Below are 27436 nucleotides of genomic sequence, written 5' to 3' on the forward strand. Positions count from 1 at the left end.
CTTCAATGATTTGTGTACATATACCCCCAGATCTCTCTGCTCCTGAACCTCTTATGGAATTGTGCCCTCTAGTTTATATTGCCTCTCCTCGTTCTTCCGACTGAAATGTTTCACCTCACACTTCTCTGCATTAAATTTCATCTGCCACGTGTCCGCCCATTCCACCAGCCTGTCTATATCCTCTTGAATTCTATCACTATCCTCCTCACTGTTTACTACACTTCCAAGTTTTGTGTCATCTGCAAATTTTGAAATTGTGCCCTGTACACCCAAGTCCAAGTCATTAATATATATCAAGAAAAGCAGTGGTCCTCGTCCTTTCTCCCTCCTTTTAGCATTGATCCCGCACTCCACTTTCCCCTCTCTCTCCTCCTTTTATCACCGATCCCGTGCTCCTCTCTCTCCTCCATTTATCACTGATCCCGTGCTGTGCTCTCTCTCCTCCTTTTATCACTGATCCCGTGCTCCTCTCTCTCCTCCATTTATCACTGATCCCGTGCTGTGCTCTCTCTCCTCCTTTTATCACTGATCCCGTGCTGTGCTCTCTCTCTCCTCCTTTTATCACCGATCCCGTGCTCCTCTCTCTTTCTCCATTTATCACTGATCCCGTGCTGTGCTCTCTCTCCTCCTTTTATTACTGATCCCGTGCTGTGCTCTCTCTCCTCTCTCTCCTTTTATCACCGATCCCGTGCTCCTCTCTCTTTCTCCATTTATCACTGATCCCGTGCTGTGCTCTCTCTCCTCCTTTTATTACTGATCCCGTGCTGTGCTCTCTCTCCTCTCTCTCCTTTTATCACTGATCCTGCGCTGTGCTCTCTCTCCTCTCTCTCCTTTTATCACTGATCCTGCGCTGTGCTCTCTCTCCTCTCTCTCCTTTTATCACTGATCCTGCGCTGTGCTCTCTCTCCTCTCTCTCCTTTTATCACTGATCCTGCGCTGTGCTCTCTCTCCTCTCCTTTTATCACTGATCCTGCGCTGTGCTCTCTCTCCTCTCTCTCCTTTTATCACTGATCCTGTGCTGTGCTCTCTCTCCTCTTTCTCCTCCTTTTATCGCTGATCCCGCGCTCCGCGCTGTCCTCTCTCTCCTTTTATCATTGATCCTGTGCTCCGCTCTCTCTCCCTCCTTATATTGCTGATCCCACGGTCCGCTCTCTCCTCTCTCCCTCCATTTATCGCTGATCCCGCGCTCTGCTCTCTCTCCTCTCCCCCTCTTTTTATCACCGATCCCGAGAGCGAGAGGAGAGTCCGAGAGGTGAGCGCAGTGTAAAAAGAGAGTCTGAGAGCGAGAGTCCGAGAGGTGAATGCAGTGTAAAAGGAGAGTCCGAGAGGTGAGCGCGGTGTAAAAGGAGAGTCCGAGAGGTGAGCGCAGTGTAAAAGGAGAGTCCGAGAGGTGAGCGCGGTGTAAAAGGAGAGTCCGAGAGGTGAGCGCAGTGTAAAAGGAGAGTCCGAGAGGTGAGCGCGGTGTAAAAGGAGAGTCCGAGAGGTGAGCGCTGTGTAAAAGGAGAGTCCGAGAGGTGAGCTCAGTGTAAAAGGAGAGTCCGACAGGTGAGCGCAGTGTAAAAGGAGAGTCCGAGAGGTGAGCGCGGTGTAAAAGGAGAGTCCGAGAGGTGAGCTCGGTGCAAAAGGAGAGTCCGAGAGGTGAGCGCGGTGTAAAAGGAGAGTCCGAGAGGTGAGCTCGGTGTAAAAGGAGAGTCCGAGAGGTAAGCGCAGTGTAAAAGGAGAGTCCGAGAGGTGAGCGCAGTGTAAAAGGAGAGTCCGAGAGGTGAGCGCGGTGTAAAAGGAGAGTCCGAGAGGTGAGCGCGGTGTAAAAGGAGAGTCCGAGAGGTGAGCTCGGTGTAAAAGGAGAGTCCGAGAGGTGAGCGCAGTGTAAAAGGAGAGTCCGAGAGGTGAGCGCAGTGTAAAAGGAGAGTCCGAGAGGTGAGCGCGGTGTAAAAGGAGAGTCCGAGAGGTGAGCGCGGTGTAAAAGGAGAGTCCGAGAGGTGAGCACGGTGTAAAAGGAGAGTCCGAGAGGTGAGCACAGTGTAAAAGGAGAGTCCGAGAGGTGAGCGCGGTGTAAAAGGAGAGTCCGAGAGGTGAGCGCGGTGTAAAAGGAGAGTCCGAGAGGTGAGCACGGTGTAAAAGGAGAGTCCGAGAGGTGAGCGCAGTGTAAAAGGAGAGTCCGAGAGGTGAGCGCAGTGTAAAAGGAGAGTCCGAGAGGTGAGCGCGGTGTAAAAGGAGAGTCCGAGAGGTGAGCGCAGTGTAAAAGGAGAGTCCGAGAGGTGAGCACGGTGTAAAAGGAGAGTCCGAGAGGTGAGCTCGGTGGAAAAGGAGAGTCCGAGAGGTGAGCGCGGTGTAAAAGGAGAGTCCGAGAGGTGAGCGCAGTGTAAAAGGAGAGTCCGAGAGGTGAGCGCGGTGTAAAAGGAGAGTCCGAGAGGTGAGCGCGGTGTAAAAGGAGAGTCCGAGAGGTGAGCGCGGTGTAAAAGGAGAGTCCGAGAGGTGAGCGCGGTGTAAAAGGAGAGTCCGAGAGGTGAGCGCGGTGTAAAAGGAGAGTCCGAGAGGTGAGCGCGGTGTCAAAGGAGAGTCCGAGAGGTGAGCGCGGTGTAAAAGGAGAGTCCGAGAGGTGAGCGCGGTGTAAAAGGAGAGTCCGAGAGGTGAGCACAGTGTAAAAGGAGAGTCCGAGAGGTGAGCGCGGTGTAAAAGGAGAGTCCGAGAGGTGAGCGCTGTGTAAAAGGAGAGTCCGAGAGGTGAGCGCTGTGTAAAAGGAGAGTCCGAGAGGTGAGCGCAGTGTAAAAGGAGAGTCCGAGAGGTGAGCTCTGTGTAAAAGGAGAGTACGAGAGGTGAGCACGGAGTAAAAGGAGAGTCCGAGAGGTGAGCGCGGTGTAAAAGGAGAGTCTGAGAGGTGAGCGCGGTGTAAAAGGAGAGTCCGAGAGGTGAGCACGGTGTAAAAGGAGAGTCCGAGAGGTGAGCGCGGTGTAAAAGGAGAGTCCGAGAGGTGAGCGCGGTGTAAAAGAGTCCGAGAGGTGAGCGCGGTGTAAAAGGAGAGTCCGAGAGGTGAGCACAGTGTAAAAGGAGAGTCCGAGAGGTGAGCACAGTGTAAAAGGAGAGTCCGAGAGGTGAGCACGGTGTAAAAGGAGAGTCCGAGAGGTGAGCGCGGTGTAAAAGGAGAGTCCGAGAGGTGAGCACAGTGTAAAAGGAGAGTCCGAGAGGTGAGCGCGGTGTAAAAGGAGAGTCCGAGAGGGGAGCGCGGTGTAAAAGGAGAGTCCGAGAGGTGAGCGCGGGGTAAAAGGAGAGTCCGAGAGGTGAGCACAGTGTAAAAGGAGAGTCCGAGAGGTGAGCACGGTGTAAAAGGAGAGTCCGAGAGGTGAGCGCGGTGTAAAAGGAGAGTCCGAGAGGTGAGCGCAGTATTAAAGGAGAGTCCGAGAGGTGAGCGCGGTGTAAAAGGAGAGTCCGAGAGGTGAGCACAGTGTAAAAGGAGAGTCCGAGAGGTGAGCGCGGTGTAAAAGTGAGAATCCCTCCGTGGTCAGTTTTTAGTAAAATATTAAAATGCCTACGTGGCAAAGAAGCAGAATGCAAAATGGTTAGAAAGGGTTAATTAGTTAGTAACTGAGATTGATACAAGTGGCCTGGCCCTCCTGCTGGGCCATATGTTTGCTTAGTCAGCAGGCCTGCATTGTCTTATCAATGATAGGTCTTTGATGTGAGTCAAGGACTGGTCTGAATGTCTCCATGTTTATGGCAGATCAATATAGGGAACGAGCTTAGCCAAAGTTGAAAGACATTCCAGGTTAGGAGATAAGGAACAGAAGGAACAGGGAAGAACATTCTAAGTTGGAAAGTGAGGAAGTTATCCCCTTTGATGTCTAACAGCAGCATGATCAGCACATGGACGATTTATGATTGGTCGGAAATAATGTAACCTCGCATGGCATACGGCTTATGATTGGTGTTGACCCTCGTTAAGTATGTTCCAACCCTATTGATTTGTATAAAAACGTGTGGATTTCTGTATGTTTCTTGTTCTTGCTCTGCCAGCATAGAGGGACTCTATCAGGAGTCCAAATCAATGCTGCAGACTAAGAACCCTGCTATTAAAGATGTGTTGAACTTTAAAATGTATTCGACTTCAGTTATTACTGAACCAGACTGAGGGGAAAGAATCCGGATCGTCAAAAGGAGAGTCCGAGAGGTGAGCGCAGTGTAAAAGGAGAGTCCGAGAGGTGAGCACAGTGTAAAAGGAGAGTCCGAGAGGTGAGCGCAGTGTAAAAGGAGAGTCCGAGAGGTGAGCGCAGTGTAAAAGGAGAGTCCGAGAGGTGAGCACAGTGTAAAAGGAGAGTCCGAGAGGTGAGCGCGGTGTAAAAGGAGAGTCCGAGAGGTGAGCGCAGTGTAAAAGGAGAGTCCGAGAGGTGAGCACAGTGTAAAAGGAGAGTCCGAGAGGTGAGCGCGGTGTAAAAGGAGAGTCCGAGAGGTGAGCGCGGTGTAAAAGGAGAGTCCGAGAGGTGAGCGCGGTGTAAAAGGAGAGTCCGAGAGGTGAGCACAGTGTAAAAGGAGAGTCCGAGAGGTGAGCTCTGTGTAAAAGGAGAGTCCGAGAGGTGAGCGCGGTGTAAAAGGAGAGTCCGAGAGGTGAGCACGGTGTAAAAGGAGAGTCCGAGAGGTGAGCGCAGTGTAAAAGGAGAGTCCGAGAGGTGAGCGCAGTGTAAAAGGAGAGTCCGAGAGGTGAGCTCAGTGTAAAAGGAGAGTCCGAGAGGTGAGCTCTGTGTAAAAGGAGAGTCCGAGAGGTGAGCGCGGTGTAAAAGGAGAGTCCGAGAGGTGAGCTCTGTGTAAAAGGAGAGTCCGAGAGGTGAGCGCGGTGTAAAAGGAGAGTCCGAGAGGTGAGCACTGTGTAAAAGGAGAGTCCGAGAGGTGAGCACTGTGTAAAAGGAGAGCCCGAGAGGTGAGCTCTGTGTAAAAGGAGAGTCCGAGAGGTGAGCGCGGTGTAAAAGGAGAGTCCGAGAGGTGAGCTCAGTGTAAAAGGAGAGTCCGAGAGGTGAGCACAGTGTAAAAGGAGAGTCCGAGAGGTGAGCGCGGTGTAAAAGGAGAGTCCGAGAGGTGAGCTCGGTGTAAAAGGAGAGTCCGAGAGGTGAGCACGGTGTAAAAGGAGAGTCCGAGAGGTGAGCGCGGTGTAAAAGGAGTGTCCGAGAGGTGAGCGCAGTGTGAAAGGAGAGTCCGAGAGGTGAGCTCGGTGTAAAAGGAGAGTCCGAGAGGTGAGCTCTGTGTAAAAGGAGAGTCCGAGAGGTGAGCGCGGTGTAAAAGGAGAGTCCGAGAGGTGAGCACGGTGTAAAAGGAGAGTCCGAGAGGTGAGCACTGTGTAAAAGGAGAGCCCGAGAGGTGAGCGCGGTGTAAAAGGAGAGTCCGAGAGGTGAGCACGGTGTAAAAGGAGAGTCCGAGAGGTGAGCGCGGTGTAAAAGGAGTGTCCGAGAGGTGAGCGCAGTGTGAAAGGAGAGTCCGAGAGGTGAGCTCGGTGTAAAAGGAGAGTCCGAGAGGTGAGCTCTGTGTAAAAGGAGAGTCCGAGAGGTGAGCGCGGTGTAAAAGGAGAGTCCGAGAGGTGAATGCAGTGTCAATCTGAGGCAAGTCATGGCAGTGGAGCTCGCCCCCGTGATATGCTCCTCCTGCACTATGTGGGAAGTCGTGGACACTACCAGTGTCCCTGGCGACCACGTGTGCAGGACGTGTGTCCAGCTGCAGCTACTGGCAAACCGCATTTCGGAGCTGGAGCTGCGGGAGGATTCACTGTGGAGCATCCGCGATGCTGAGACTATCGTGGATAGCACGTTCAGTGAGGTGGTCACACCGCAGGTAAAGAATACGCAGGCAGAAAGGAAATGGGTGACCGCCAGGCAGAGTAAAGGGACTAGGCAGGGAGAGCAGGAGTCCCTTGGGGCCATCTCCCTCTCAAACCTCTCTCCCCGGCTCGCTCGCCCCCCTCCCTCTCTCCCCGGCTCGCTCGCCCCCTCCCTCTCTCCCCGGCTCGCTCGCCCCCTCCCTCTCTCCCCGGCTCGCTCGCCCCCCTCCCTCTCTCCCCGGCTCGCCCCCCTCCCTCTCTCCCCGGCTCGCTCGCCCCCCTCCCTCTCTCCCCGGCTCGCTCGCCCCCCTCCCTCTCTCCCCGGCTCGCTCGCCCCCCTCCCTCTCTCCCCGGCTCGCTCGCCCCCCTCCCTCTCTCCCAGGCATTCTGGCATCTCTTCTCCTATCAAGGCAAAACACAAAGGCGTGATTGAGTGATGGTTTGCATGGTGACCCACTGCATGCATTGGTGTGGGTGGAGGTAAGCGTGAGGGAGATGCATGGGAGGGTGCGTGTGAGACATAGCCATGAGATTGTATGAGGATTGGGTTTCGTGGTAGTGTTCGAATTGGAACTGGGGTGATGAGTACGTGCAGGCAAGGTGAGGATGATGGTTGAGTGGATGTGAGGAGTGATGCGAGAGCGTTGTGGTGGCAGTGCAGAAGGGGTTGTGTGGTGGTGGTGGTGATGTGGAAGACGGAGTGTGGGAAAATGCGTAAGTATACTCACTTTGGCTGACCTGGTTAGATCATTAAATCGCTTCCTGCACTGGACCCAGGTTCTGGACACATTGCCGCTGCTGGTGACCTCCTCGGCCACCTCCAGCCAGGCCTTCTTGGAGATGGAGGGAGGACACCTCCTCCCATCCAATGGAAAAAAAAATTCCCTCCTCCTCCTCACCCTATCGAGCAGACCTGGAGTGAGGATTCAGAGAACCTTGGAGCAGACTTGCCTCTGGCCTGCTCCATGATCCAAAATTGGTTCTTTGCAGCAGTAGGAGCATTGGAGGACTGCCCCTTTAAATAGGGCTCCTCCTGCTGACAGCCTGTGATGCGGGTGTGCAGTGCGCCCGCTGTGCAGGTCTGGAACGGGAAACCCGGAAGCTAAGTAAGTGCCTTCAATTAGGCTGCGATCGCGTGCAGAGCACCCCGAATTCACTGGGCGTATTACCCACACGCCCAGTCGACCCCCCGCTGCCAACCCGCCTCCCTCCTAATATCGAGCCCCTAGGTGCCTGAACTGGAAAATGTTCCATCGCCAGTGCTAACATCCCTCACCTTGAGCACAAAATAAAGAGAGAAAATGTTGAAGAGAAATTGCAGTAGCTCCATTGTGCTTACGATAGAAAATTGGCTCAAATGTTACCAATCCTGTCTGACTAACAACCTGACTACATCTCACTGGCGACACACAGGGTGAACTCTGGCACACAGTCTCTCACCAACATCCAGTCAGCTGTTTTATATGCCTTGTAGGAAGTAAAGAAAGACTTGCACTTATATGGCACCTTTCAGGACGTCCCACAGTGCTTTATAACCAGTGAAGTACTTTTGAAGTGTAGTCACTTTTGTTATGTCGGAAACGCGGCAGCCAATTTGCACACAGCAAGTTCCCACAAACAGCAATTAAATAAATGGCCAGATCATCTGTTTTTCAGGTGTTGGTTGAGGGATGAATGTTGGCCAGGACACTGGGAGAGCTTCCCTGCTCTCCTTTGAAAAGTGCCGTGGGATCTTTTACGTCTACCTGAGAGGGCCGACGGGGCCTCATCCGAAAGATGGCACCTCCAACAATGCAGAACTCCCTCAGTGCTGCACTGGAGTGTTGGCCTGGATTATGTGTTCAAGTCTCTTTAAACTACGAAGTCCAAGAGCAAGAGATTTTCTTTTCTCCAATATCTGCCAGGAAGGACTACAACAAACTCATGCTTTATGGATTATTGAGATTACTGATGCTGGTGAGATCGGCCTTCTTGAGGATTCCTACTTTTTCAGCTTAAGGGAAGATGAGCTCAAAGTTCACTTTCACAGCCCTTGGAATATGGAATAAAAATAACACCCTTCAGCCCTGTTTCTTTCACAGACCAGGTACTTATTAGGATCACGCAGTTTGGAGCTGGTGTAGAATTGTACTCGTGTCAGGCTGAAGACCGGGTCTGTTCTTCTCGGGACTTTGCATGGAGATGTGTTTCCCTGCCCACTGCTTGCCCAATCTTTAACTTCTACTGAAATATTTCTGTTTTTTTGGCAAATGCTGCATATCTTTCATTAAGCCAGACTGCAAGCCACTGCCAGTGTAGAGCTGTTTTGGATGGGATCTACTGCTCTGCAGCACGAGATATAATCTGCATGGTCTGGGCCCATATGAAGTCTGAGTCTTTTCACTAGTAAATGGGATGGCAATGTGAGCTAGCAATTTCCTGCTTGAGACTCTTCCAAACAGTCTGCTGTCATGCAGCCAAACCTTCTGCTTGGTATTCCTTTCAAGTCACCAATGAAATGCTGCTTGGATACAGACCAGTTGGTGGTTAGTTATGTCAACTAGTGCTTTGTCGAATGCTTTCAGGTGATCAGAAGAGTTGGCTAGTATTGGATCTAATTAGGCATTACCTCAAGTTGGAGAATGAACCTGCTGAGTGAGCCCATTTCGCATCTTGTGAGAGAGAGCCCGGCAAAGTCATAGTGATCTATTTTTGCCATCTTAGCCAAATTTCACGGCAGTTGATCAGGAGAATGATGCACCTGAGTGTAACTAATCAGATTCTGATAGTGAATAGTAAACTTTTGCCAAGAAGGATGTTTACTTGTGTCTGTGAGAAGCTGCAACCCCATAGCTGAAATATGTGGTGACGTCACCGCCATGTATTCTGAATCTCTGATGGAACAGTTGATAACCATGAATGAATGGTGCCTTGTTCACTGCATGGAACCTCCTGGTCTGTAAAACTCAACACCACAACACGGGTTATATTCTCCAGTGGGCCATCAGGAGAGCCCAAGTCCCTGATTGCACTAGCATGAAACATTGCTGAAGGGAAAGGAACACCACTGAAGATTAATAGTTCTCCTACATACCTTCTGGGTCATCCCATCAGTCGAGGTTGAACTCTTTGGGGGTAACTTTAATCTAACTCACCGGACGGAATACCCATGGATCGGGTGGAACTCCGGTTTTACACCTTGCCCAATCTGTTGACTAAAATCGGGCGGGGTGTGAAACCAACATTGCACCCGATCCCGTCAGTTTCCTGATGGGCAGGTTAGGTTAAATTGCCCCATTAATGCTTTCTTTCAAGACAGTTTTATATATGGGCATTTGCCTTTTCTTTTCACATTTGGAGAAAAGTGCAACAGTAGAGGAGGCTGGCTTGGTTCATGTACAGCTCTACGAGGGATGGTTACAACTGGAAGGAATCAAATATCTGAACCTTAGCAATCACCCCCATCTCTAATCACTTTAAGAGTGCTTCACTCTTGCAGTATCTACACAATGTAAATGAGTACCCATTCTCAACCAGAAGAGAGCCACTACCTATCCCTTTAGAGGTTGCTGGATTGATAACTTAAAGTCACCACTTTTGCGTTCATTCTCCTTGCATAGGTAATTGATTTTTTTTTTTAAATTGCGCCAGGATTAGGAAAGACTCCATTAAAGACACTATGAGTGCCAATATAAATGCACTTTAATAAAGCATGTAGGAAAAAATATAAAAGAACTTGGAACAAAATCCTGCCTTAAAGCATTCAGATGGAAGGTCCTCTACATATCTTTTATTCATTGGGACTTTTTTTCGCTGACATGTAACGATCATTTAATAGGGAATTAGATCAGTATTTGAAAAGGAAGACTATAAAAGTGATACAAGAGCAGAGAAATGGGTTTGGAGGAGACAGCTCCAGCTTAAGAGCTAGCACTGACTTGCACGATGGGCCGAGTAGCCTTCTTTTATGCTGTAGATCCTACGATGCTATATAAATGAGGCTACCATGAATGGAGATTCATAGCCTCAATTCAATCAGAACTGTAGTTATAGAGGATGCTATAAACTGTACTGCATGAGTACATCAGATGCACACCCTCCCCAGGCATTGCTATTCTATTCGGCCTTTCATTTTACTTATTAAAAATGAACTCTGATTATTACCTTTCATCCTCAGATGTAAGACTATAGTAACTATTTCATCTTATGATATGCACCATGAAATGTATTGAAAGTCTGTTTTAAAGGTATCAGATGCTAGGTAACCTTTGTATATCAATAGCTATAAAGTATTGGTTAGGCTGCAGTCGGAATATTGTGCCCAGTTTTGGACGCCCTACTTTAGAAAGGGTACCAAGGCCATGAAGAGGGTGCAGGAGGGATTTGCTAGGTTAATATTAGCAATGAGAGGCTTTAACAATGAGGAGATATTAGAGAAACAAAGACTCATTTCACTAGGACAGAGAAATACATAAAAGTTACAACAAGGCTCAGCCAGTGTATGCTGGCGGTTACCCTCCACGTAAGTAAATAGTTCTAATTATATTTACCTGCCTTGTTCCCATATCCTTTCAGCCCCCTTTCCGACATCCACCTATCCAATCTAATCTTGAATGTTGGCATAGTTTCTGCCTCAACCGCTAACCCTGGAATTGAATTCCACATCCTTGCAACTCTCTTTGTAAATGTTCTAAATGTTTTGCATTTCATCTTGTATCCGTAGCCCTTCGTTCTAGACCCCTCAACCAAAGGGAACAGTAGACTAAGATGAAATCTGGCAGATGTTTTGGTAAAATAAATAGAGAAAGACTAGTGAGTGAGTCAGTAACTAGAAGGCATGAATTGAAAATCATCATCAAAAGGACAAAGGAGAGGTTAGAAGAATTTTTTTTATGCACTGGATTGTTATAAGACATGGAATGCTCAACCAGAAACAGTGGTGGAGGCAGAATCCATGATAGGTTTAAAAAGGAAAGTGGATAAATATTTGATAAAGAACAATTCAAAGAGATATGAAGAACGGACAGGGGAATGGGACTAAGTGGATAACTCTTACACAGAGCCGGTATAGGCAGGATAGGCCAAAAGACCTCCTTCTGTGCTGTGTTTCTAGGATGAGTTAATATATTTCACTTGTTACATTGAAATTTCTGTGATGTGGTGCCAATGATGTATCTGAAGTGGTGTTGAGATGAGGAGATCCCTCTCCTCCTTTAAGATGCTCCTTCAAACCTACCTCTTTGATCAAGCACAGAGCCGGTATAGGCAGGATAGGCCAAAAGACCTCCTTCTGTGCTGTGTTTCTAGGATGAGTTAATATATTTCACTTGTTACATTGAAATTTCTGTGATGTGGTGCCAATGATGTATCTGAAGTGGTGTTGAGATGAGGAGATCCCTCTCCTCCTTTAAGATGCTCCTTAAAACCTACCTCTTTGATCAAGCTTTTGGTCACCTGTCCTAATATCTCCTTATGTGGCTTGGTGTCAAATTTTGTTTGATAGCGCTCCTGACAAGTGCTATATAAATGCAAGTTATTGTTGTTGTGTAAGTTTACTATGACTACTAGCCCACAGCACTTGAATAACTAGCATTGACGAGGCAGAGATTCAGTGAATGTTCCAATCTGGGGTTTTTTTGCACAATGATTGTATAGGTGTGTGTTAAGAATATAAGACTTCACGAAAGGCTGAACAGGCTGGGGCTCTTTCCTCTAGAAAGGAGAAGGCTGAGGGATGACCTGATAAGAGGTCTTTAAGATAATGAAAGGATTTAATAGGATAGATGTAGAGAAAATGTTGCCATTTGTGGGAGAGTCCAAAACTCTCTGGCTCGCTCTCTCTCTCCGGCTCATGCTCGCTCGCTCTCTCTCTCTCTCCGGCTCATGCTCGCTCGCTCTCTCTCTCCGGCTCATGCTCGCTCGCTCTCTCTCTCCGGCTCATGCTCGCTCGCTCTCTCTCTCCGGCTCATGCTCGCTCGCTCTCTCTCTCCGGCTCATGCTCGCTCGCTCTCTCTCTCCGGCTCATGCTCGCTCGCTCTCTCTCTCCGGCTCATGCTCGCTCGCTCTCTCTCTCCGGCTCATGCTCGCTCGCTCTCTCTCTCCGGCTCATGCTCGCTCGCTCTCTCTCTCCGGCTCATGCTCGCTCGCTCTCTCTCTCCGGCTCATGCTCGCTCGCTCTCTCTCTCCGGCTCATGCTCGCTCGCTCTCTCTCTCTCCGGCTCATGCTCGCTCGCTCTCTCTCTCTCCGGCTCATGCTCGCTCGCTCTCTCTCTCTCCGGCTCATGCTCGCTCGCTCTCTCTCTCTCCGGCTCATGCTCGCTCGCTCTCTCTCTCCGGCTCATTCTCGCTCGCTCTCTCTCTCCGGCTCATGCTCGCTCGCTCTCTCTCTCCGGCTCATGCTCGCTCTCTCTCTCTCTCTCTCCGGCTCATGCTCGCTCTCTCTCTCTCTCTCTCCGGCTCATGCTCGCTCTCTCTCTCTCTCTCTCTCTCCGGCTCATGCTCGCTCTCTCTCTCTCTCTCTCCGGCTCAGGCTCGCTCTCTCTCTCTCTCTCTCCGGCTCAGGCTCGCTCTCTCTCTCCGGCTCAGGCTCGCTCTCTGGCTCATGCTCGCTCGCTCTCTCTCTCCCTGGCTAGCACGTCCCTCTCTCTCTCTCTGGATTAATTACAGGATTAATTAATGATCTCAAAGTAAAGGATCCCTTGGGAAACAGCGATCATAACATGATAGAATTTCACATCCAGTTTGAGAGTGAGGATCTTGGTCTGAAACTACTGTATTAAACTTAAATAAGGGCAATTATAAAGGAATGAGGGCGGAATTGGCTAAAGTGGACTGGGCAAACAGATTAGATGGTACGATGGTGGATAAGCAGTGGCAAACATTTAAAAAGATATTTTATGACTCGCAACAAAAATATATCCCTGTGAGGAGGAAAAACTCCACAAAAAGGGTGAACCAACCATGGCTAACTCAGGAAGTCAAGGATGGTATCAGGTTAAAAGAAAAAGCTTACAACATGGCAAAGATTACTGGTAAGCCCGAAGATTGGGAAAACTTTAAAAACCAGCAAAGGATGACTAAAAGAATAATAAAGAGGGAGAAAATAAATTATGAGAGTAAACTAGCAAGAAATATAAAAACTGACAGTAAAAGCTTCTACAAGTATATAAAAAGGAAGAGGGTAGCTAAAGTAAACATTGGTCCCTTAGAGGATGAGACTGGGGAAATAATAATAGAAAACAAGGAAATGGCAGAGGCATTGAACAGATATTTTGTATCTGTCTACACAGTAGAAGACACTAATAATATACCAATAATAGTAGAAAATCAAGGGGCAAAGGGGAGGGAGGAACTAAAAACAATCACTATCGCTAGAGAAAAAGTACTAGGTAAACTAATGGGTCTAAAGGCTGACAAGTCCCCTGGACCTGATGGCTTGTATCCGAGGGTCTTAAAGGAAGTGGCTACAGAGATAGTGGATGCATTGGTTGTAATCTTCCAGAATTCACTCGATTCTGGAAAGGTCCCAGCAGATTGGAAAACCACAAACGTAACACCCCTGTTCAAGAAGGGAGTGAGACAGAAAGCAGGTAACTATAGACCAGTTAGCCTAACATCTGTCATTGGGAAAATGCTAGAATCCATTATTAAGGAAGTAGTAGCAGGACATTTGGAGACTTATAATACAATCAAGGAGAGTCAACATGGTTTTATGAAGGGGAAATCGTGTCTGACAAATTTATTAGAGTTCTTTGAGGAAGTAACGGGCAGGGTGGATAAAGGGGAACCAATGGATGCAGTATATTTGGATTTCCAAAAGGCATTCGAAAAGGTGCCACAGAAAAGATTACTGCACAAGATAAGAGCTCATGGTGTTGGGGGTAATATACTGGCATGGATAGAGGATTGGCTAACTAACAGAAAACAAAGAGTCGGGATAAAAGGGTCATTTTCAAAATGTCAATCTGTAACTAGTGGGGTGCCGCAGGGCTCAGTGCTGGGGCCTCAACTATTTACAATATATATCAATGACTTGGATGAAGGAACAGAGTGTCTTGTGGCCAAATTTGCCGATGATACAAAGATAGGTGGAAAAGCAAGTTGTGATGAGGACACAAAGTGTCTGCAAAGGGATATTGACAGGTTAAGCGAATGGGCAAAGATTTGGCAGATGGAATATAATGTGGGAAAATGTGAAGTCATCCACTTTGGGAGGAAAAATAAAAAAGCAAAATATTATTTGAATGGAGAAATATTACAAAATGCTGCGGTACAGAGGGATCTGGGTGTCCTCGTACATGAAACACAAAAAGTCAACATACAGGTGCAGCAGGTAATCCGAAGGCAAACGGAATATTGGCCTTTATTTCTAGGGGGATGGAGTATAAAAGCAGGGAAGTCATGCTCCAACTGTACAGGGTGCTGGTGAGACCACACCTGGAGTACTGCGGACAGTTCAGGTGCCCTTATTTAAGGAAGGACATACTTGCATTGGAGGCAGTTCAGAGAAGGTTCACTAGGTTGATTCCGGGTATGGAAGGGTTGTCTTATGAGGAAAGATTGAACAGGTTGGGTCTATACTCATTGGAGTTTAGAAGAATGAGATGAGATCTTATTGAAACAGACAAGATTCTGAGGGGACTCGATAGGGGAGATGCTGAGAGGATGTTACCCCTCATGGGGGAATCTAAAACTAGGGGGCATAGTCTCAGAATAAGGGGTCGCCCGTTTAAGACGGAAATTAGGAGGAATTTCTTCTCCCAGAGGGTGGTGAATCTTTGGAATTCTTTACCCCAAAAAGCTGTGAAGGCTGAGTCATTGAATACATTCAAGGCTGAGTTGGACAAATTTTTGATCAGCGAGGGAGTCAAAGGATATGGGGAAAGGGCGGGAAAGTGGAGTTGAGGTAAAAATCAGATCAGCCATGATCTCATTAAATGGCCGAGCAGGTTCGAGGGGCCGAATGGCCTACTCCTGCTCCTATCCCTTATGGTCTCCCTGGCGCGCGCGCTCTCTCGCTCTCTGGCGCACTCGCTCGCTCTCTCTGTATGTCTGTCTGTCTCTCTCTCCCCACAGTACTCATTTCTCTCTCTCTCTCTCTCTCTCTCCGCAGTGTTAAAGGTCCTGAGCTGATTAACATGTATGTTGGACAGAGCGAAGAGAATGTGCGAGAAGGTAAAGAAACAGCAGCCAAAGGTCTAAACCTCAGACAGGGTCTGCTGGAGTTGCAGTGGGTGGGACAGGGTCTGCTGGAGGAGCAGTGGGTGGGACGGGGTCTGCTGGAGGAGCAGTGGGTGGGACGGGGTCTGCTGGAGGAGCAGTGGGTGGGACGGGGTCTGCTGGAGGAGCGGTGGGTGGGACGGGGTCTGCTGGAGGAGCGGTGGGTGGGACGGGGTCTGCTGGAGGAGCAGTGGGTGGGACGGGGTCTGCTGGAGTTGCTGTGGGTCGGACGGGGTCTGCTGGAGGAGCGGTGGGTCGGACGGGGTCTGCTGGAGGAGCGGTGGGTCGGACAGGGTCTGCTGGAGGAGCGGTGGGTCGGACGGGGTCTGCTGGAGGAGCAGTGGGTCGGACGGGGTCTGCTGGAGGAGCAGTGGGTGGGACGGGGTCTGCTGGAGGAGCAGTGGGTCGGACGGGGTCTGCTGGAGGAGCAGTGGGTCGGACGGGGTCTGCTGGAGGAGCAGTGGGTGGGACGGGGTCTGCTGGAGGAGCGGTGGGTGGGACGGGGTCTGCTGGAGGAGCGGTGGGTGGGACGGGGTCTGCTGGAGGAGCGGTGGGTGGGACGGGGTCTGCTGGAGTTGCTGTGGGTCGGACGGGGTCTGCTGGAGGAGCGGTGGGTCGGACGGGGTCTGCTGGAGGAGCGGTGGGTCGGACAGGGTCTGCTGGAGGAGCGGTGGGTCGGACGGGGTCTGCTGGAGGAGCAGTGGGTCGGACGGGGTCTGCTGGAGGAGCAGTGGGTGGGACGGGGTCTGCTGGAGGAGCAGTGGGTGGGACGGGGTCTGCTGGAGGAGCAGTGGGTCGGACGGGGTCTGCTGGAGGAGCAGTGGGTCGGACGCGGTCTGCTGGAGGAGCAGTGGGTCGGACGGGGTCTGCTGGAGGAGCAGTGGGTCGGACGGGGTCTGCTGGAGGAGCAGTGGGTCGGACAGGGTCTGCTGGAGGTGCAGTGCGTGGGACGGGGTCTGCTGGAGGTGCAGTGGGTGGGACGGGGTCTGCTGGAGGAGCAGTGGGTGGGACGGGGTCTGCTGGAGGAGCAGTGGGTCGGACGGGGTCTGCTGGAGGAGCAGTGGGTGGGACGGGGTCTGCTGGAGTTGCTGTGGGTCGGACAGGGTCTGCTGGAGGAGCAGTGGGTCGGACGGGGTCTGCTGGAGGAGCAGTGGGTCGGACGGGGTCTGCTGGAGGAGCGGTGGGTGGGACAGGGTCTGCTGGAGGAGTGGTGGGTGGGACAGGGTCTGCTGGAGGAGCGGTGGGTGGGACAGGGTCTGCTGGAGGAGCAGTGGGTCGGACGGGGTCTGCTGGAGGAGCAGTGGGTGGGACAGGGTCTGCTGGAGGAGCAGTGGGTGGGACAGGGTCTGCTGGAGGAGCAGTGGGTCGGACGGGGTCTGCTGGAGGAGCAGTGGGTCGGACAGTGTCAGGGTCATGGATGTCACTGAGCGGCTGCAGAACATTCTGCGGGGGGTTGGTCATCGTCCATTTCGGTACCACGACATTGGTAGAAAGAGGGATGAGGTCCTGCAGGCAGAGTTTAAGGAGTTAGCAAAGAGATTAATAAGCAGGACCTCGAGGTTAGTAATCTCCGGGTTACTCCCGGTGCCACGTGCTAGCGAGCATAGAAATAGGAGGGTAAAACAGATAAATGAGTGGCTGGAGAGATGGTGCGGGAGGGAGGGCTTTAGATTCCTGGTGCATTGGGACCTGGGGGAGGTGGGACCTGTGCAAGCCGGACGGGTTGCACCTCAACAGGGCCGGGACCAGTATCCTCGCGGGGGTGTTTGCTAGTGCTGTTGGGGAGGGTTTAAACTAACTTGGCAGGGGGATGGGAACCTGAGAGGAGATTCAGAAGGGAGAGTAACAAAGCTGGAAGTGGAAGGAAGAAAAGTAGTAATTGAAATTTGAAGGCAGCGGAAACAAAGACCAGCAGCAAATAAGGTCAAAGTAGGAAAAAATGTTATAAAGGCAAAATGAAAGGCGCTTTACCTGAACGCAGACAGCATTCTCAACAAGGTAGGTGAATTGACGGCACAAATAGCAGTCAATGGGTATGATCTCATTGCCATTACAGAGACGTGGCTGCAGGGTGACCAAGGCTGGGAACTGGATATTCAAGGATATTCAACATTTAGGAAGGACAGGCAAAAAGGAAAAGGAGGTGGGGTAGTGCTGTTAATAAGGATGAGATCAGTGAGGTGAGGTGAGAGTGACTACCCTTGACATCAAGGCAGCATTTGACCGAGTGTGGCACCAAGGAGCCCTAGTAAAATTGAAGTCAATGGGAATCAGGGGGAAAACTCTCCAGTGCCTGGAGTCATACCTTGCACAAAAGAAGATGGTAGTGGTTGTTGGAGGCCAATCATCTCAGCCCCAGGACATTGCTGCAGGAGTTCCTCAGGGCAGTGTCCTCGGCCCAACCATCTTCAGCTGCTTCATCAATGACCTTCCTTCCATCATAAGGTCAGAAATGGGGATGTTCGCTGATGATTGCACAGTGTTCAGTTCCATTCGCAACCCCTCAGATAATGATGCAGTCCGTGCCCACGTGCAGCAAGACCTGGACAACATCCAGGCTTGGGCTGATAAGTGGCAAGTAACATTTGCGCCAGACAAGTGCCAGGCAATGACCATCTCCAACAAGAGAGAGTCTAACCACCTGCCCTTGACATTCAATGGCATTACCATCGCCGAATCCCCCACCATCAATATCCTGGGGGTCACCATTGACCAGAAACTTAACTGGACCAGCCATATAAATACTGTGGCTACAAGAGCAGATCAGAGGCTGGGTATTCTGCGGCGAGTGACTCACCTCTTGACTCCCCAAAGCCTTTCCACCATCTACAAGGCACAAGTCAGGAGTGTGATGGAATACTCTCCACTTGCCTGGATGAGTGCAGCTCCAACAACACTCAAGAAGCTCGACACCATCCAGGACAAAGCAGCCCGCTTGACTGGCACCCTATCCACCACCCTAAACATTCACTCCCTTCACCACCGGCGCACCGTGGCTGCAGTGTGTACCATCCACAGGATGCACTGCAACAACTCGCCAAGGCTTCTTCGACAGCACCTCCCAAACCCGTGACCTCTACCACCTAGAAGGACAAGAGCAGCAGGTACATGGGAACAACACCACCTGCACGTTCTCCTCCAAGTCACACACCATCCTGACTTGGAAATATATCGCCGTTCCTTCATCGTCGCTGGGTCAAAATCCTGGAACTCCCTTCCTAACAGCACTGTGGGAGAACCTTCACCACACGGACTGCAGCGGTTCAAGAAGGCGGCTCACCACCACCTTCTCGAGGGCAATTAGCAATGGGCAATAAATGCCGGCCTCGCCAGCGACGCCCACATCCCATGAATGAATTTTTTAAAAGTGCAATAGTGAGAAAGGATCTTGGCTCAGAAGATCAAGATGTAGAATCAGTTTGGGTGGAGCTTAGAAACAGCAAGGGGCAGAAAACATTGGTGGGAGTTGTCTAAAGGCCAAACAGTAGTGGTAATGTAGGGCACGGGATCAAACAGGAAACTAGAAGCGCATGTAACAAGGGTAATACAGTAATCATGGGGGACTTTAATCTACATATAGATTGGGCAAACCACATTAGCACTAATACTGTGGAGGACAAATTCCTGGAATGTATACAGATGGTTTTCTAGATCAGTATGTTGAGGAACCAACTCGGGAACAGGCTATTTTAGATCTAGTATTGTGCAATGAGAAAGGGTTAATTAATAATCTTGTTTTAAAGGAGCCCTTAGGGAAGAGTGACCATAATATGATAGAATCCTTCATTCAGTTTGAAAGTGATGTAGTTCAATCCGAAACTAGGGTCTTAAATCTAAACAAGGGAAACTAGGAAGGTACAAGGCGCAAGTTGGCTGTGGTTGACTGGGGAACTACATTAAAAGGTATGATGGTAGACAGGCAATGGCTAGCATTTAAAGAATTAATACATAATTTGCAACAAATATACATTCCTTTAAGGCACAGAAACCCAACAGGAGAAGTAGTCCAACCGTGGCTAGTAAGAGAAATTAAAGATAGTATTAAATCAAAGGCAGAGGCAAATAAAGTCGCCAGAAACAGCAGTAATCCTGGGGATTGGGAGCATTTTAGAATTCAGCAAAGGAGGAGCAAGAAATTGATAAAGAAAGGGAAAATAGAATATGAGAGTGAACTAGCGAGAAACATAAAAACAGACGGTAAAAGCTTCTATGGGTATGTAAAAAGGAAAAGACTGGGGAAGGCAAATGCGGGTCCCTTGCAGACAGAGACGGGAGAATTTATAATGGGGAATAAGGAAACGGCAGAGAAATTAAACAAATACTTTGTGTCTGTCTTCACGGAAGAAAACACAAGAACTGCCCAGAAATACTGGAGAGCCAAGGGCCTGGCGAGAATGAGGAGCTGAAGGAAATTAGTATTAGTAAAAAAAATAGTACTGGAGAAATTAATGGGACTGAAAATCGATAAATCCCAAGGACCCGATGATCTACATCCCAGGGTTTTGAAAGAGGCGGCTATAGAGATAGTGGATGCATTGGTGGTCATCTTCCAAAATTCTATAGATTCTGGAATGATTCCTACAGATTGGAGGGTGGCAAATGTAACCCCACTATTTAAAAAAGGAGGAAGAGAGAAAACAGGGAATTACAGACCAGTTAGACTAACATCAGCAGTAGGGAAAATGCTAGAATCTATTATAAAGGATGTGAGATCATGACACTTAGAAAATAATAATAGGATTTGACAGAGTCAACATGGATTTATGAAAGGGAAATCATGTTTGACAAACATACTGGAGTTCTTTGAGGATGTAACTAGTAGGATAGATAAGGGGGAACCAGTGGATGTGGTGTATTTGGATTTTCAGAAGGCTTTCGATAAGGCCCCACACAGGAGGTTGGTGAATAAAGTTGGAGCACATGGGATTGGGGGGAATATACTGGCATGGATTGAGGATTGGTTGACAGACAGGAAACAGAGAGTAGGAATAAACGGGTCTTTTTCCGGTGTGACAGGCAGTGACTAGTGGGGTCCCGCAGGGATCAGTGCTTGGGCCCCAGCTATTCACAATATATATCAATGATTTGGATGAGGGAACGAGATGTAATATTTCCAAATTTGCTGATGACACAAAACTGGATGAGAATGTGAGCTGTGAGGAGGATGCAAAGAGGCTTCAAGGGGATATAGAAAGGCTAAGTGAGTGGGCAAGAACATGGCAGATGGAATATAATGTGGAAAAAGTTATCCACTTTGGAAGGAAAAACAGAAATTCAGAGTATTTTTTAAATGGTGATAGATTGGGAAATGTTGATGTTCAAAGGGACCTGGGTGTCCTTGTACACCAGTCACTGAAAGCAAACACGCAGGTGCAGCAAGCAGTTAGGAAGGTGAATGGTATGTTGGCCTTCATTGCAAGAGGATTTGAGTACAGGAGTGAAGATGTCTTACTGCAGTTATACAGGGCCTTGGTGAGACCACACCTGGAGTATTGTGTGCAGTTTTGGTCTCCTTACCAAAGGAAGGATATACTTGCCACAGAAAGGAGTGCAACAAAGGTTCACCAGACTGATCCCTGGGATGGGAGGACTGTCATATGAGGAGAGATTGGGTCGACTCGGCCTGTATTCACTCGAGTTTAGAAGAATGAGAGGGGATCTCATTGAAACATACAAAATTCTTACAGGGCTCGGCAGGGTAGATGCAGGGAGGATGTTCCCCCTGGCTGGGGAATCTAGAACCAGGGGTCACAGTCTCAGGATACGGGGTAGGTCATTTAGGACTGAGATGAGGAGAAATTTCTTCACTCAGAGGGTGGTGAACCTGTGGAATTCTCTCCCCCAGAGGGCTGTGGACACTCAGTCACTGAGAACATTCAAAACAGAGATCGATAGATGTCCAGATATTAAAGGCATCGAGGGATATGGGGATGGTGCAGGTAAATGGGGTCTGCAGGTCGTGCCAAGGTGAGGGATGTGGTCCAAGGCCCAAGCCCTGGGTGTGGGAGTGCCTAATGCTCGTTTTGTCTGTGTTTGTCTCCAGTGTTCAGCAGGGCGAGAGCTGCAGCTCCCTGTGTCGTATTCTTCGATGAGCTCGACTCACTCGCACCAAACCGAGGTCGGAGTGGGGATTCTGGTGGGGTGATGGACAGGTACGCGGTGTACTCTCCCCCACCCCTCCCCCCTCCCCGCCCGGTGTACTCTCCCACACCCCTCCCCCCTCCCCGCCCGGTGTACTCTCCCCCACCCCTCCCCCCTCCCCGCCCGGTGTACTCTCCCCCACCCCTCCCCCTCCCCCCTCCCCCCTCCCCGCCCGGTGTACTCTCCCCCACCCCTCCCCCTCCCCCCTCACCCCTCCCCGCCCAGTGTACTCTCCCCCACCCCTCCCCCCTCCCCGCCCGGTGTACTCTCCCCCACCCCTCCCCCTCCCCCCTCCCCGCCCGGTGTACTCTCCCCCACCCCTCCCCCTCCCCCCTCCCCCCTCCCCGCCCGGTGTACTCTCCCCCACCCCTCCCCCCTCCCCCCTCCCCCCTCCCCGCCCGGTGTACTCTCCCCCACCCCTCCCCCCTCTCCCCCTCCCCGCCCGGTGTACTCTCCCCCACCCCTCCCCCCTCCCCGCCCGGTGTACTCTCCCCCACCCCTCCCCCCTCCCCGCCCGGTGTACTCTCCCCCACCCCTCCCCCCTCCCCCCTCCCCCCTCCCCGCCCGGTGTACTCTCTTCCCCCCCCCCCCCCCCCTCGGCATGCTCTCTCTATCTCTCCCCCCGCCCAGCGTGCTCTAACCCCCACCCGGTGTTTTTCCTGTTCTCAGGGTGGTGTCTCAGTTACTCGCAGAGCTCGATGGGCTCCATTCCACTGGGGACGTGTTTATAATCGGAGCCACAAACAGACCTGATCTTCTGGATCAAGCTCTCCTCCGCCCAGGGAGGTAAGTGTCAGTCCAGGGGGAGCGCCGCACTGTCGGAGGGTCAGTACTGAGGGAGCGCCGCACTGTCGGAGTGTCAGTACTGAGGGAGCGCCGCACTGTCGGAGGGTCAGTACTGAGGGAGCGCCGCACTGTCGGAGGGTCAGTACTGAGGGAGCGCCGCACTGTCGGAGGGTCAATACTGAGGGAGCGCCGCACTGTCGGAGGGTCAGTACTGAGGGAGCGCCGCACTGTCGGAGGGTCAGTACTGAGGGAGCGCCGCACTGTCGGAGTGTCAGTACTGAGGGAGCGCCGCACTGTCGGAGGGTCAGTACTGAGGGAGTGCCGCACTGTCGGAGGGTCAGTACTGAGGGAGCGCCGCACTGTCGGAGTGTCAGTACTGAGGGAGCGCCGCACTGTCGGAGGGTCAGTACTGAGGGAGTGCCGCACTGTCGGAGGGTCAGTACTGAGGGAGCGCCGCACTGTCGGAGTGTCAGTACTGAGGGAGCGCCGCACTGTCGGAGGGTCAGTACTGAGGGAGCGCCGCACTGTCGGAGGGTCAGTACTGAGGGAGCGCCGCACTGTCGGAGGGTCAATACTGAGGGAGCGCCGCACTGTCGGAGGGTCAGTACTGAGGGAGCGCCGCACTGTCGGAGGGTCAGTACTGAGGGAGCGCCGCACTGTCGGAGTGTCAGTACTGAGGGAGCGCCGCACTGTCGGAGGGTCAGTACTGAGGGAGTGCCGCACTGTCGGAGGGTCAGTACTGAGGGAGTGCCGCACTGTCGGAGGGTCAGTACTGAGGGAGCGCTGCACTGTCGGAGGGTCAGTACCGAGGGAGAGCCGCACTGTCGGAGTGTCAGTACTGAGGGAGCGCCGCACTGTCGGAGGGTCAGTACTGAGGGAGCGCCGCACTGTCGGAGGGTCAGTACTGAGGGAGCGCTGCACTGTCGGAGGGTCAGTACTGAGGGAGCGCCGCACTGTCGGAGGGTCAGTACTGAGGGAGCGCCGCACTGTCGGAGGGTCAGTACTGAGGGAGCGCCGCACTGTCGGAGTGTCAGTACTGAGGGAGCGCCGCACTGTCGGAGGGTCAGTACTGAGGGAGCGCCGCACTGTCGGAGGGTCAGTACTGAGGGAGCGCCGCACTGTCGGAGGGTCAGTACTGAGGGAGCGCCGCACTGTTGGAGGGTCAGTCCAGAGGGAGCACCGCACTGTCGGAGGGTCAGTACTGAGGGAGCGCTGCACTGTCGGAGCGTCAGTACTGAGGGAGCGCCGCACTGTCGGAGGGTTAGTACTGAGGGAGCGCCGCACTGTCGGAGGGTCAGTACTGAGGGAGCGCCGCACTGTCGGAGGGTCAGTACTGAGGGAGAGCTGCACTGTCGGAGGGTCAGTACTGAGGGAGAGCTGCACTGTCGGAGGGTCAGTACGGAGGGAGCGCCGCACTGTCAGAGGGTCAGTACTGAGGGAGTGCCGCACTGTCGGAGGGTCAGTACTGAGGGAGAGCTGCACTGTCGGAGGGTCAGTACTGAGGGAGAGCTGCACTGTCGGAGGGTCAGTACGGAGGGAGCGCCGCACTGTCGGAGGGTCAGTACTGAGGGAGTGCCGCACTGTCGGAGGGTCAGTACTGAGGGAGAGCTGCACTGTCGGAGGGTCAGTACTGAGGGAGCGTTGCACTGTCAGAGGGTCAGTCCAGGGGGAGCGTTGCACTGTCAGAGGGTCAGTCCAGGGGGAGCGTTGCACTGTCAGAGGGTCAGTCCAGGGGGAGCGTTGCACTGTCAGAGGGTCAGTACTGAGGGAGCGTTGCACTGTCAGAGGGTCAGTACTGAGGGAGAGCTGCACTGTCGGAGGGTCAGTACTGAGGGAGCGCTGCACTGTCGGATGGTCAGTACTGAGGGAGTTCAGCACTGTCGGAGGGTCAGTACTGAGGGAGCGCTGCACTGTCGGAGGGTCAGTACTGAGGGAGCGCTGCACTGTCGGAGGGTCAGTACTGAGGGAGCACCGCACTGTCAGAGGGTCAGTACTGAGGGAGCGCAGCACTGTCGGAGGGTCAGTACTGAGGGAGTGCCGCACTGTCGGAGGGTCAGTACTGAGGGAGCACCGCACTGTCGGAGGGTCAGTACTGAGGGAGTGCCGCACTGTCGGAGGGTCAGTACTGAGGGAGTGCCGCACTGTCGGAGGGTCAGTACTGAGGGAGTGCCGCACTGTCGGAGGGTCAGTACTGAGGGAGCGCCGCACTGTCGGAGGGTCAGTACTGAGGGAGCACCGCACTGTCGGAGGGTCAGTACTGAGGGAGCGCTGCACTGTCGGAGGGTCAGTACTGAGGGAGCGCTGCACTGTCGGAGGGTCAGTACTGAGGGAGCGCCGCACTGTCGGAGGGTCAGTCCAGAGGGAGCGCCGCACTGTCGGAGGGTCAGTCCAGAGGGAGCGCCGCACTGTCGGAGGGTCAGTGCTGAGGGAGCGCTGCACTGTCGGAGGGTCAGTACTGAGGGAGCGCTGCACTGTCGGAGGGTCAGTACTGAGGGAGTGCTGCACTGTCGGATGGTCAGTACTGAGGGAGCGCCGCACTGTCGGAGGGTCAGTACTGAGGGAGTGCCGCACTGTTGGAGGGTCAGTACTGAGGGAGTGCCGCACTGTTGGAGGGTCAGTACTGAGGGAGTGCTGCCCTGTCGGAGGCGCAACTTTTGGATGAGACATTAAACCGAGGCCCCGTCTGTCCTCTCAGGTGGATGTAAAATATCCCATGGCCCGTTTGGAAGAAGAACAGTGGAATTCTTCCCGGCGTCCTGGGTGATATTTATCCCTCGACCAACGTCACTAAAACTAATTATTTGGTCATCACCACAGGCTGTTTGTGGGATCTTGCTGTGCGCAAATAGGCTGCCACGTATCCTACATTATAACAGTGACTACACTTCAAAAGTACTTTATTTGCTGTAAAGCGCTTTGGGACGTCCTGAGGTGGTAAAAGGCACTGTAGAAATGGGAGTCTTTCACCCTCAGTGGGAGTGATCGGGTGAGTGCTGAAGTTTCACTTACCTATTGTGCCGGCTCTCTGTAAGAGCAATCCAGCCAGTCCCACTCCCCCGCCCTTTCCCCGTAGCCCTGCAAATTTTTTCCTTTCAAGTACCTATCCAGTTCCCTTTTGAAGGCCATGATTGTATCTGCCTCCACCACCCCCCTCGGGCAGTGCATTCCAGATCCGAAACACTCGCTGGGTAAAAAAGTTTCTCCTCATGTCACCTTTGGTTCTTTTGCCAATCACCTTAAATCTGTGTCCTCTGGTCCTTGACCCTTCCACCAATGGGAACAGTTTCTCTCTATCTACTCTGTCTTGACCCTTCATGATTTTGAACACCTCGATCAAATCTCCTCGCAACCGTCTCTGTTCCAAGGAGAACAACCCCAGCTTCTCCAGTCTATCCACGTAACTAAAGTCCCTCATCCCTGGAATCATTCTAGTAAATCTCTTCTGCACCCTCTCAAAGACCTTCACATCTTTCCTAAAGTGTGGTGCCCAGAACTGGACACAATACTCCAGTTGTGGTCGAACCAGTGTTTTATAAAGGTTCATCATGACTTCGTTGCTTTTGTACTCTCTGCCTCTATTTATAAAGCCCAGGATCCCGTATGCTTTTTTAACCACTTTCTCAACCTGCCCTGCCACCTTCAATGATTTGTGTACATATACCCCCAGATCTCTCTGTTCCTGTCCCCCTTTTAGAATTGTGCCCTCTAGTTTATATTGCCTGCCAAAATTCTTCCTGCCAAAATGTTTTACTTCCCATTATTCTGCGTTAAATTTCATCTGCCACGTGTCCGCCCATTCCACCAGCCTGTCTATATCCTCTTGAAGTCTATCACTATCCTCCTCACTGTTTACCACACTTCCAAGTTTTGTGTCATCTGCAAATTTTGAAATTGTGCCCTGAACACCCAAGTCCAAGTCATTAATATATATCAAGAAAAGCAGTGCTCCCAGCACTGACCCCTGGGGAACACCACTGTACACCTCCCTCCAGTCCGAAAAACAACCGTTCACCACTACTCTCTGTTTTCTGTTCCTTAGCCAATTCTGTATCCATGTTGCTACTGCCCCCTTTATTCCATGATTTTCAACTTTGCTGACAAGCCCAACAAGAGAGGGGGCAGTTCTGGATTGAGTTTTAGGGAATGAAGCTGGGCAGGTGGAAGGAGTATCAGTGGGAGAGCATTTTGGTGATAGTGATCATAATACGGTTAGATTTATCATAGTTATGGAAAAGGACAAAGATAGAACAGAGTAAAAGTTCACAATTGGGGAAAGGCCAATTTTACTGAGCTGAGAAGTGATTTAGCAAAAGTGGACTGGAAACAGCTACTTGAAGGTAAATCAGTGTCAGAGCAGTGGGAGGCATTCAAGGGGGAGATTCAAGGGGTTCAGAGTAAACATGTTCCCACAAAGAAAAAGGGAGGGAGTCCCAAATCTAGGGCCCCCTGGATGACGAGAAGCATTCCGGGTAAGATAAGGTAAAAAAGGGAAACTTATGTCAGACACCGAGAGCTCAATACGGCAGAAAGCCTAGAGGAGGATAGAAAGTGCAGGGGTGAAATTAAACAGGAAATTAGGAAAACAAAGAGAGGGCATGAAAAAATACTGGCAAGGAAAACCCAAAGATGTTTTATAAATACATAAAGAGCAAGGGGATAACTAAGGAAAGAGTAGGGCCTATTAGAGACCAAAAAGGTGACCTATGTGTGGAGGCGGAAGATGTGGGGATGGTTCTTAATGAATACTTTGCATCTGTCTTCACAAAGGAGAGGGACGATTCAGAGATTGTAGTTCAGGAGGAGGAGTGTGAAATATTGGATGGGATAAACATAGTGAGAGAGGAAGTATTAAGGGGATTAGCATCTTTGAAAGTAGATAAATCACCAGGCCCGGATGAAATGTATCCCAGGCTGTTAAGAGAAGCCAGGGAGGAAATAGCGGAGGCTCTGACCATCATTTTCCAATCCTCACTGGATACAGGCGTGGGGCCGGAGGATTGGAGGATTGCTAACATTGTACCGTTGTTTAAAAAGGGAGAAAGGGATAGACCGAGTAATTACAGGCCAGTCAGTCTAACCTCGGTGGTGGGCAAATTATTGGAATCAATTCTGAGGGACAGGATAAACCGTCAGTTAGAAAGGCACGGAGTAATCAAGGACAGTCAGCATGGATTTGTTAAGGGAAGGTCGTGTCTGACTAACTTGATTGAATTTTTTGAGGAGGTAACAAGGAGGATCGATGAGGGTCGTGCGTTTGATGTAGTCTACATGGATTTTAGCAAGGCTTTTGACAAGGTCCCACATGGCAGACTGGTCAAAAAAGTAATAAAAGGATCCAAGGGAAAGTGGCAAATTGGATCCAAAATTGTCTCAGTGGCAGGAAGCAAAGGGTAATGGTCGACGGGTGTTTCTGTGACTGGAAGGCTGTTTCCAGTGGGGTTCCACAGGGCTCGGTACTCAGTCCCTTGCTTTTTGTGGTATACATTAACAATTTGGATTTAAACGTAGGGAACA

At 51.3% G+C, this 27436-nt stretch overlaps 1 protein-coding gene across 1 annotated transcript in view; it reads left to right on the top strand.

The window, feature by feature from the left end:
• pex6 (peroxisomal biogenesis factor 6) overlaps nt 1-27436 on the top strand; it is a 108090-nt gene that overhangs the window by 54944 nt on the left and 25710 nt on the right. Inside the window, exons 12-14 of the mRNA XM_067978289.1 lie at nt 14889-14950; nt 21039-21147; nt 21806-21922. Of these exons, the coding sequence (XP_067834390.1) occupies nt 14889-14950; nt 21039-21147; nt 21806-21922 (288 nt within the window). The remainder of the gene's footprint in view (nt 1-14888; nt 14951-21038; nt 21148-21805; nt 21923-27436) is intronic.

This window comes from Heptranchias perlo, unplaced genomic scaffold (assembly GCF_035084215.1).
Source record: "Heptranchias perlo isolate sHepPer1 unplaced genomic scaffold, sHepPer1.hap1 HAP1_SCAFFOLD_257, whole genome shotgun sequence".
Taxonomy (NCBI): domain Eukaryota; kingdom Metazoa; phylum Chordata; class Chondrichthyes; order Hexanchiformes; family Hexanchidae; genus Heptranchias; species Heptranchias perlo.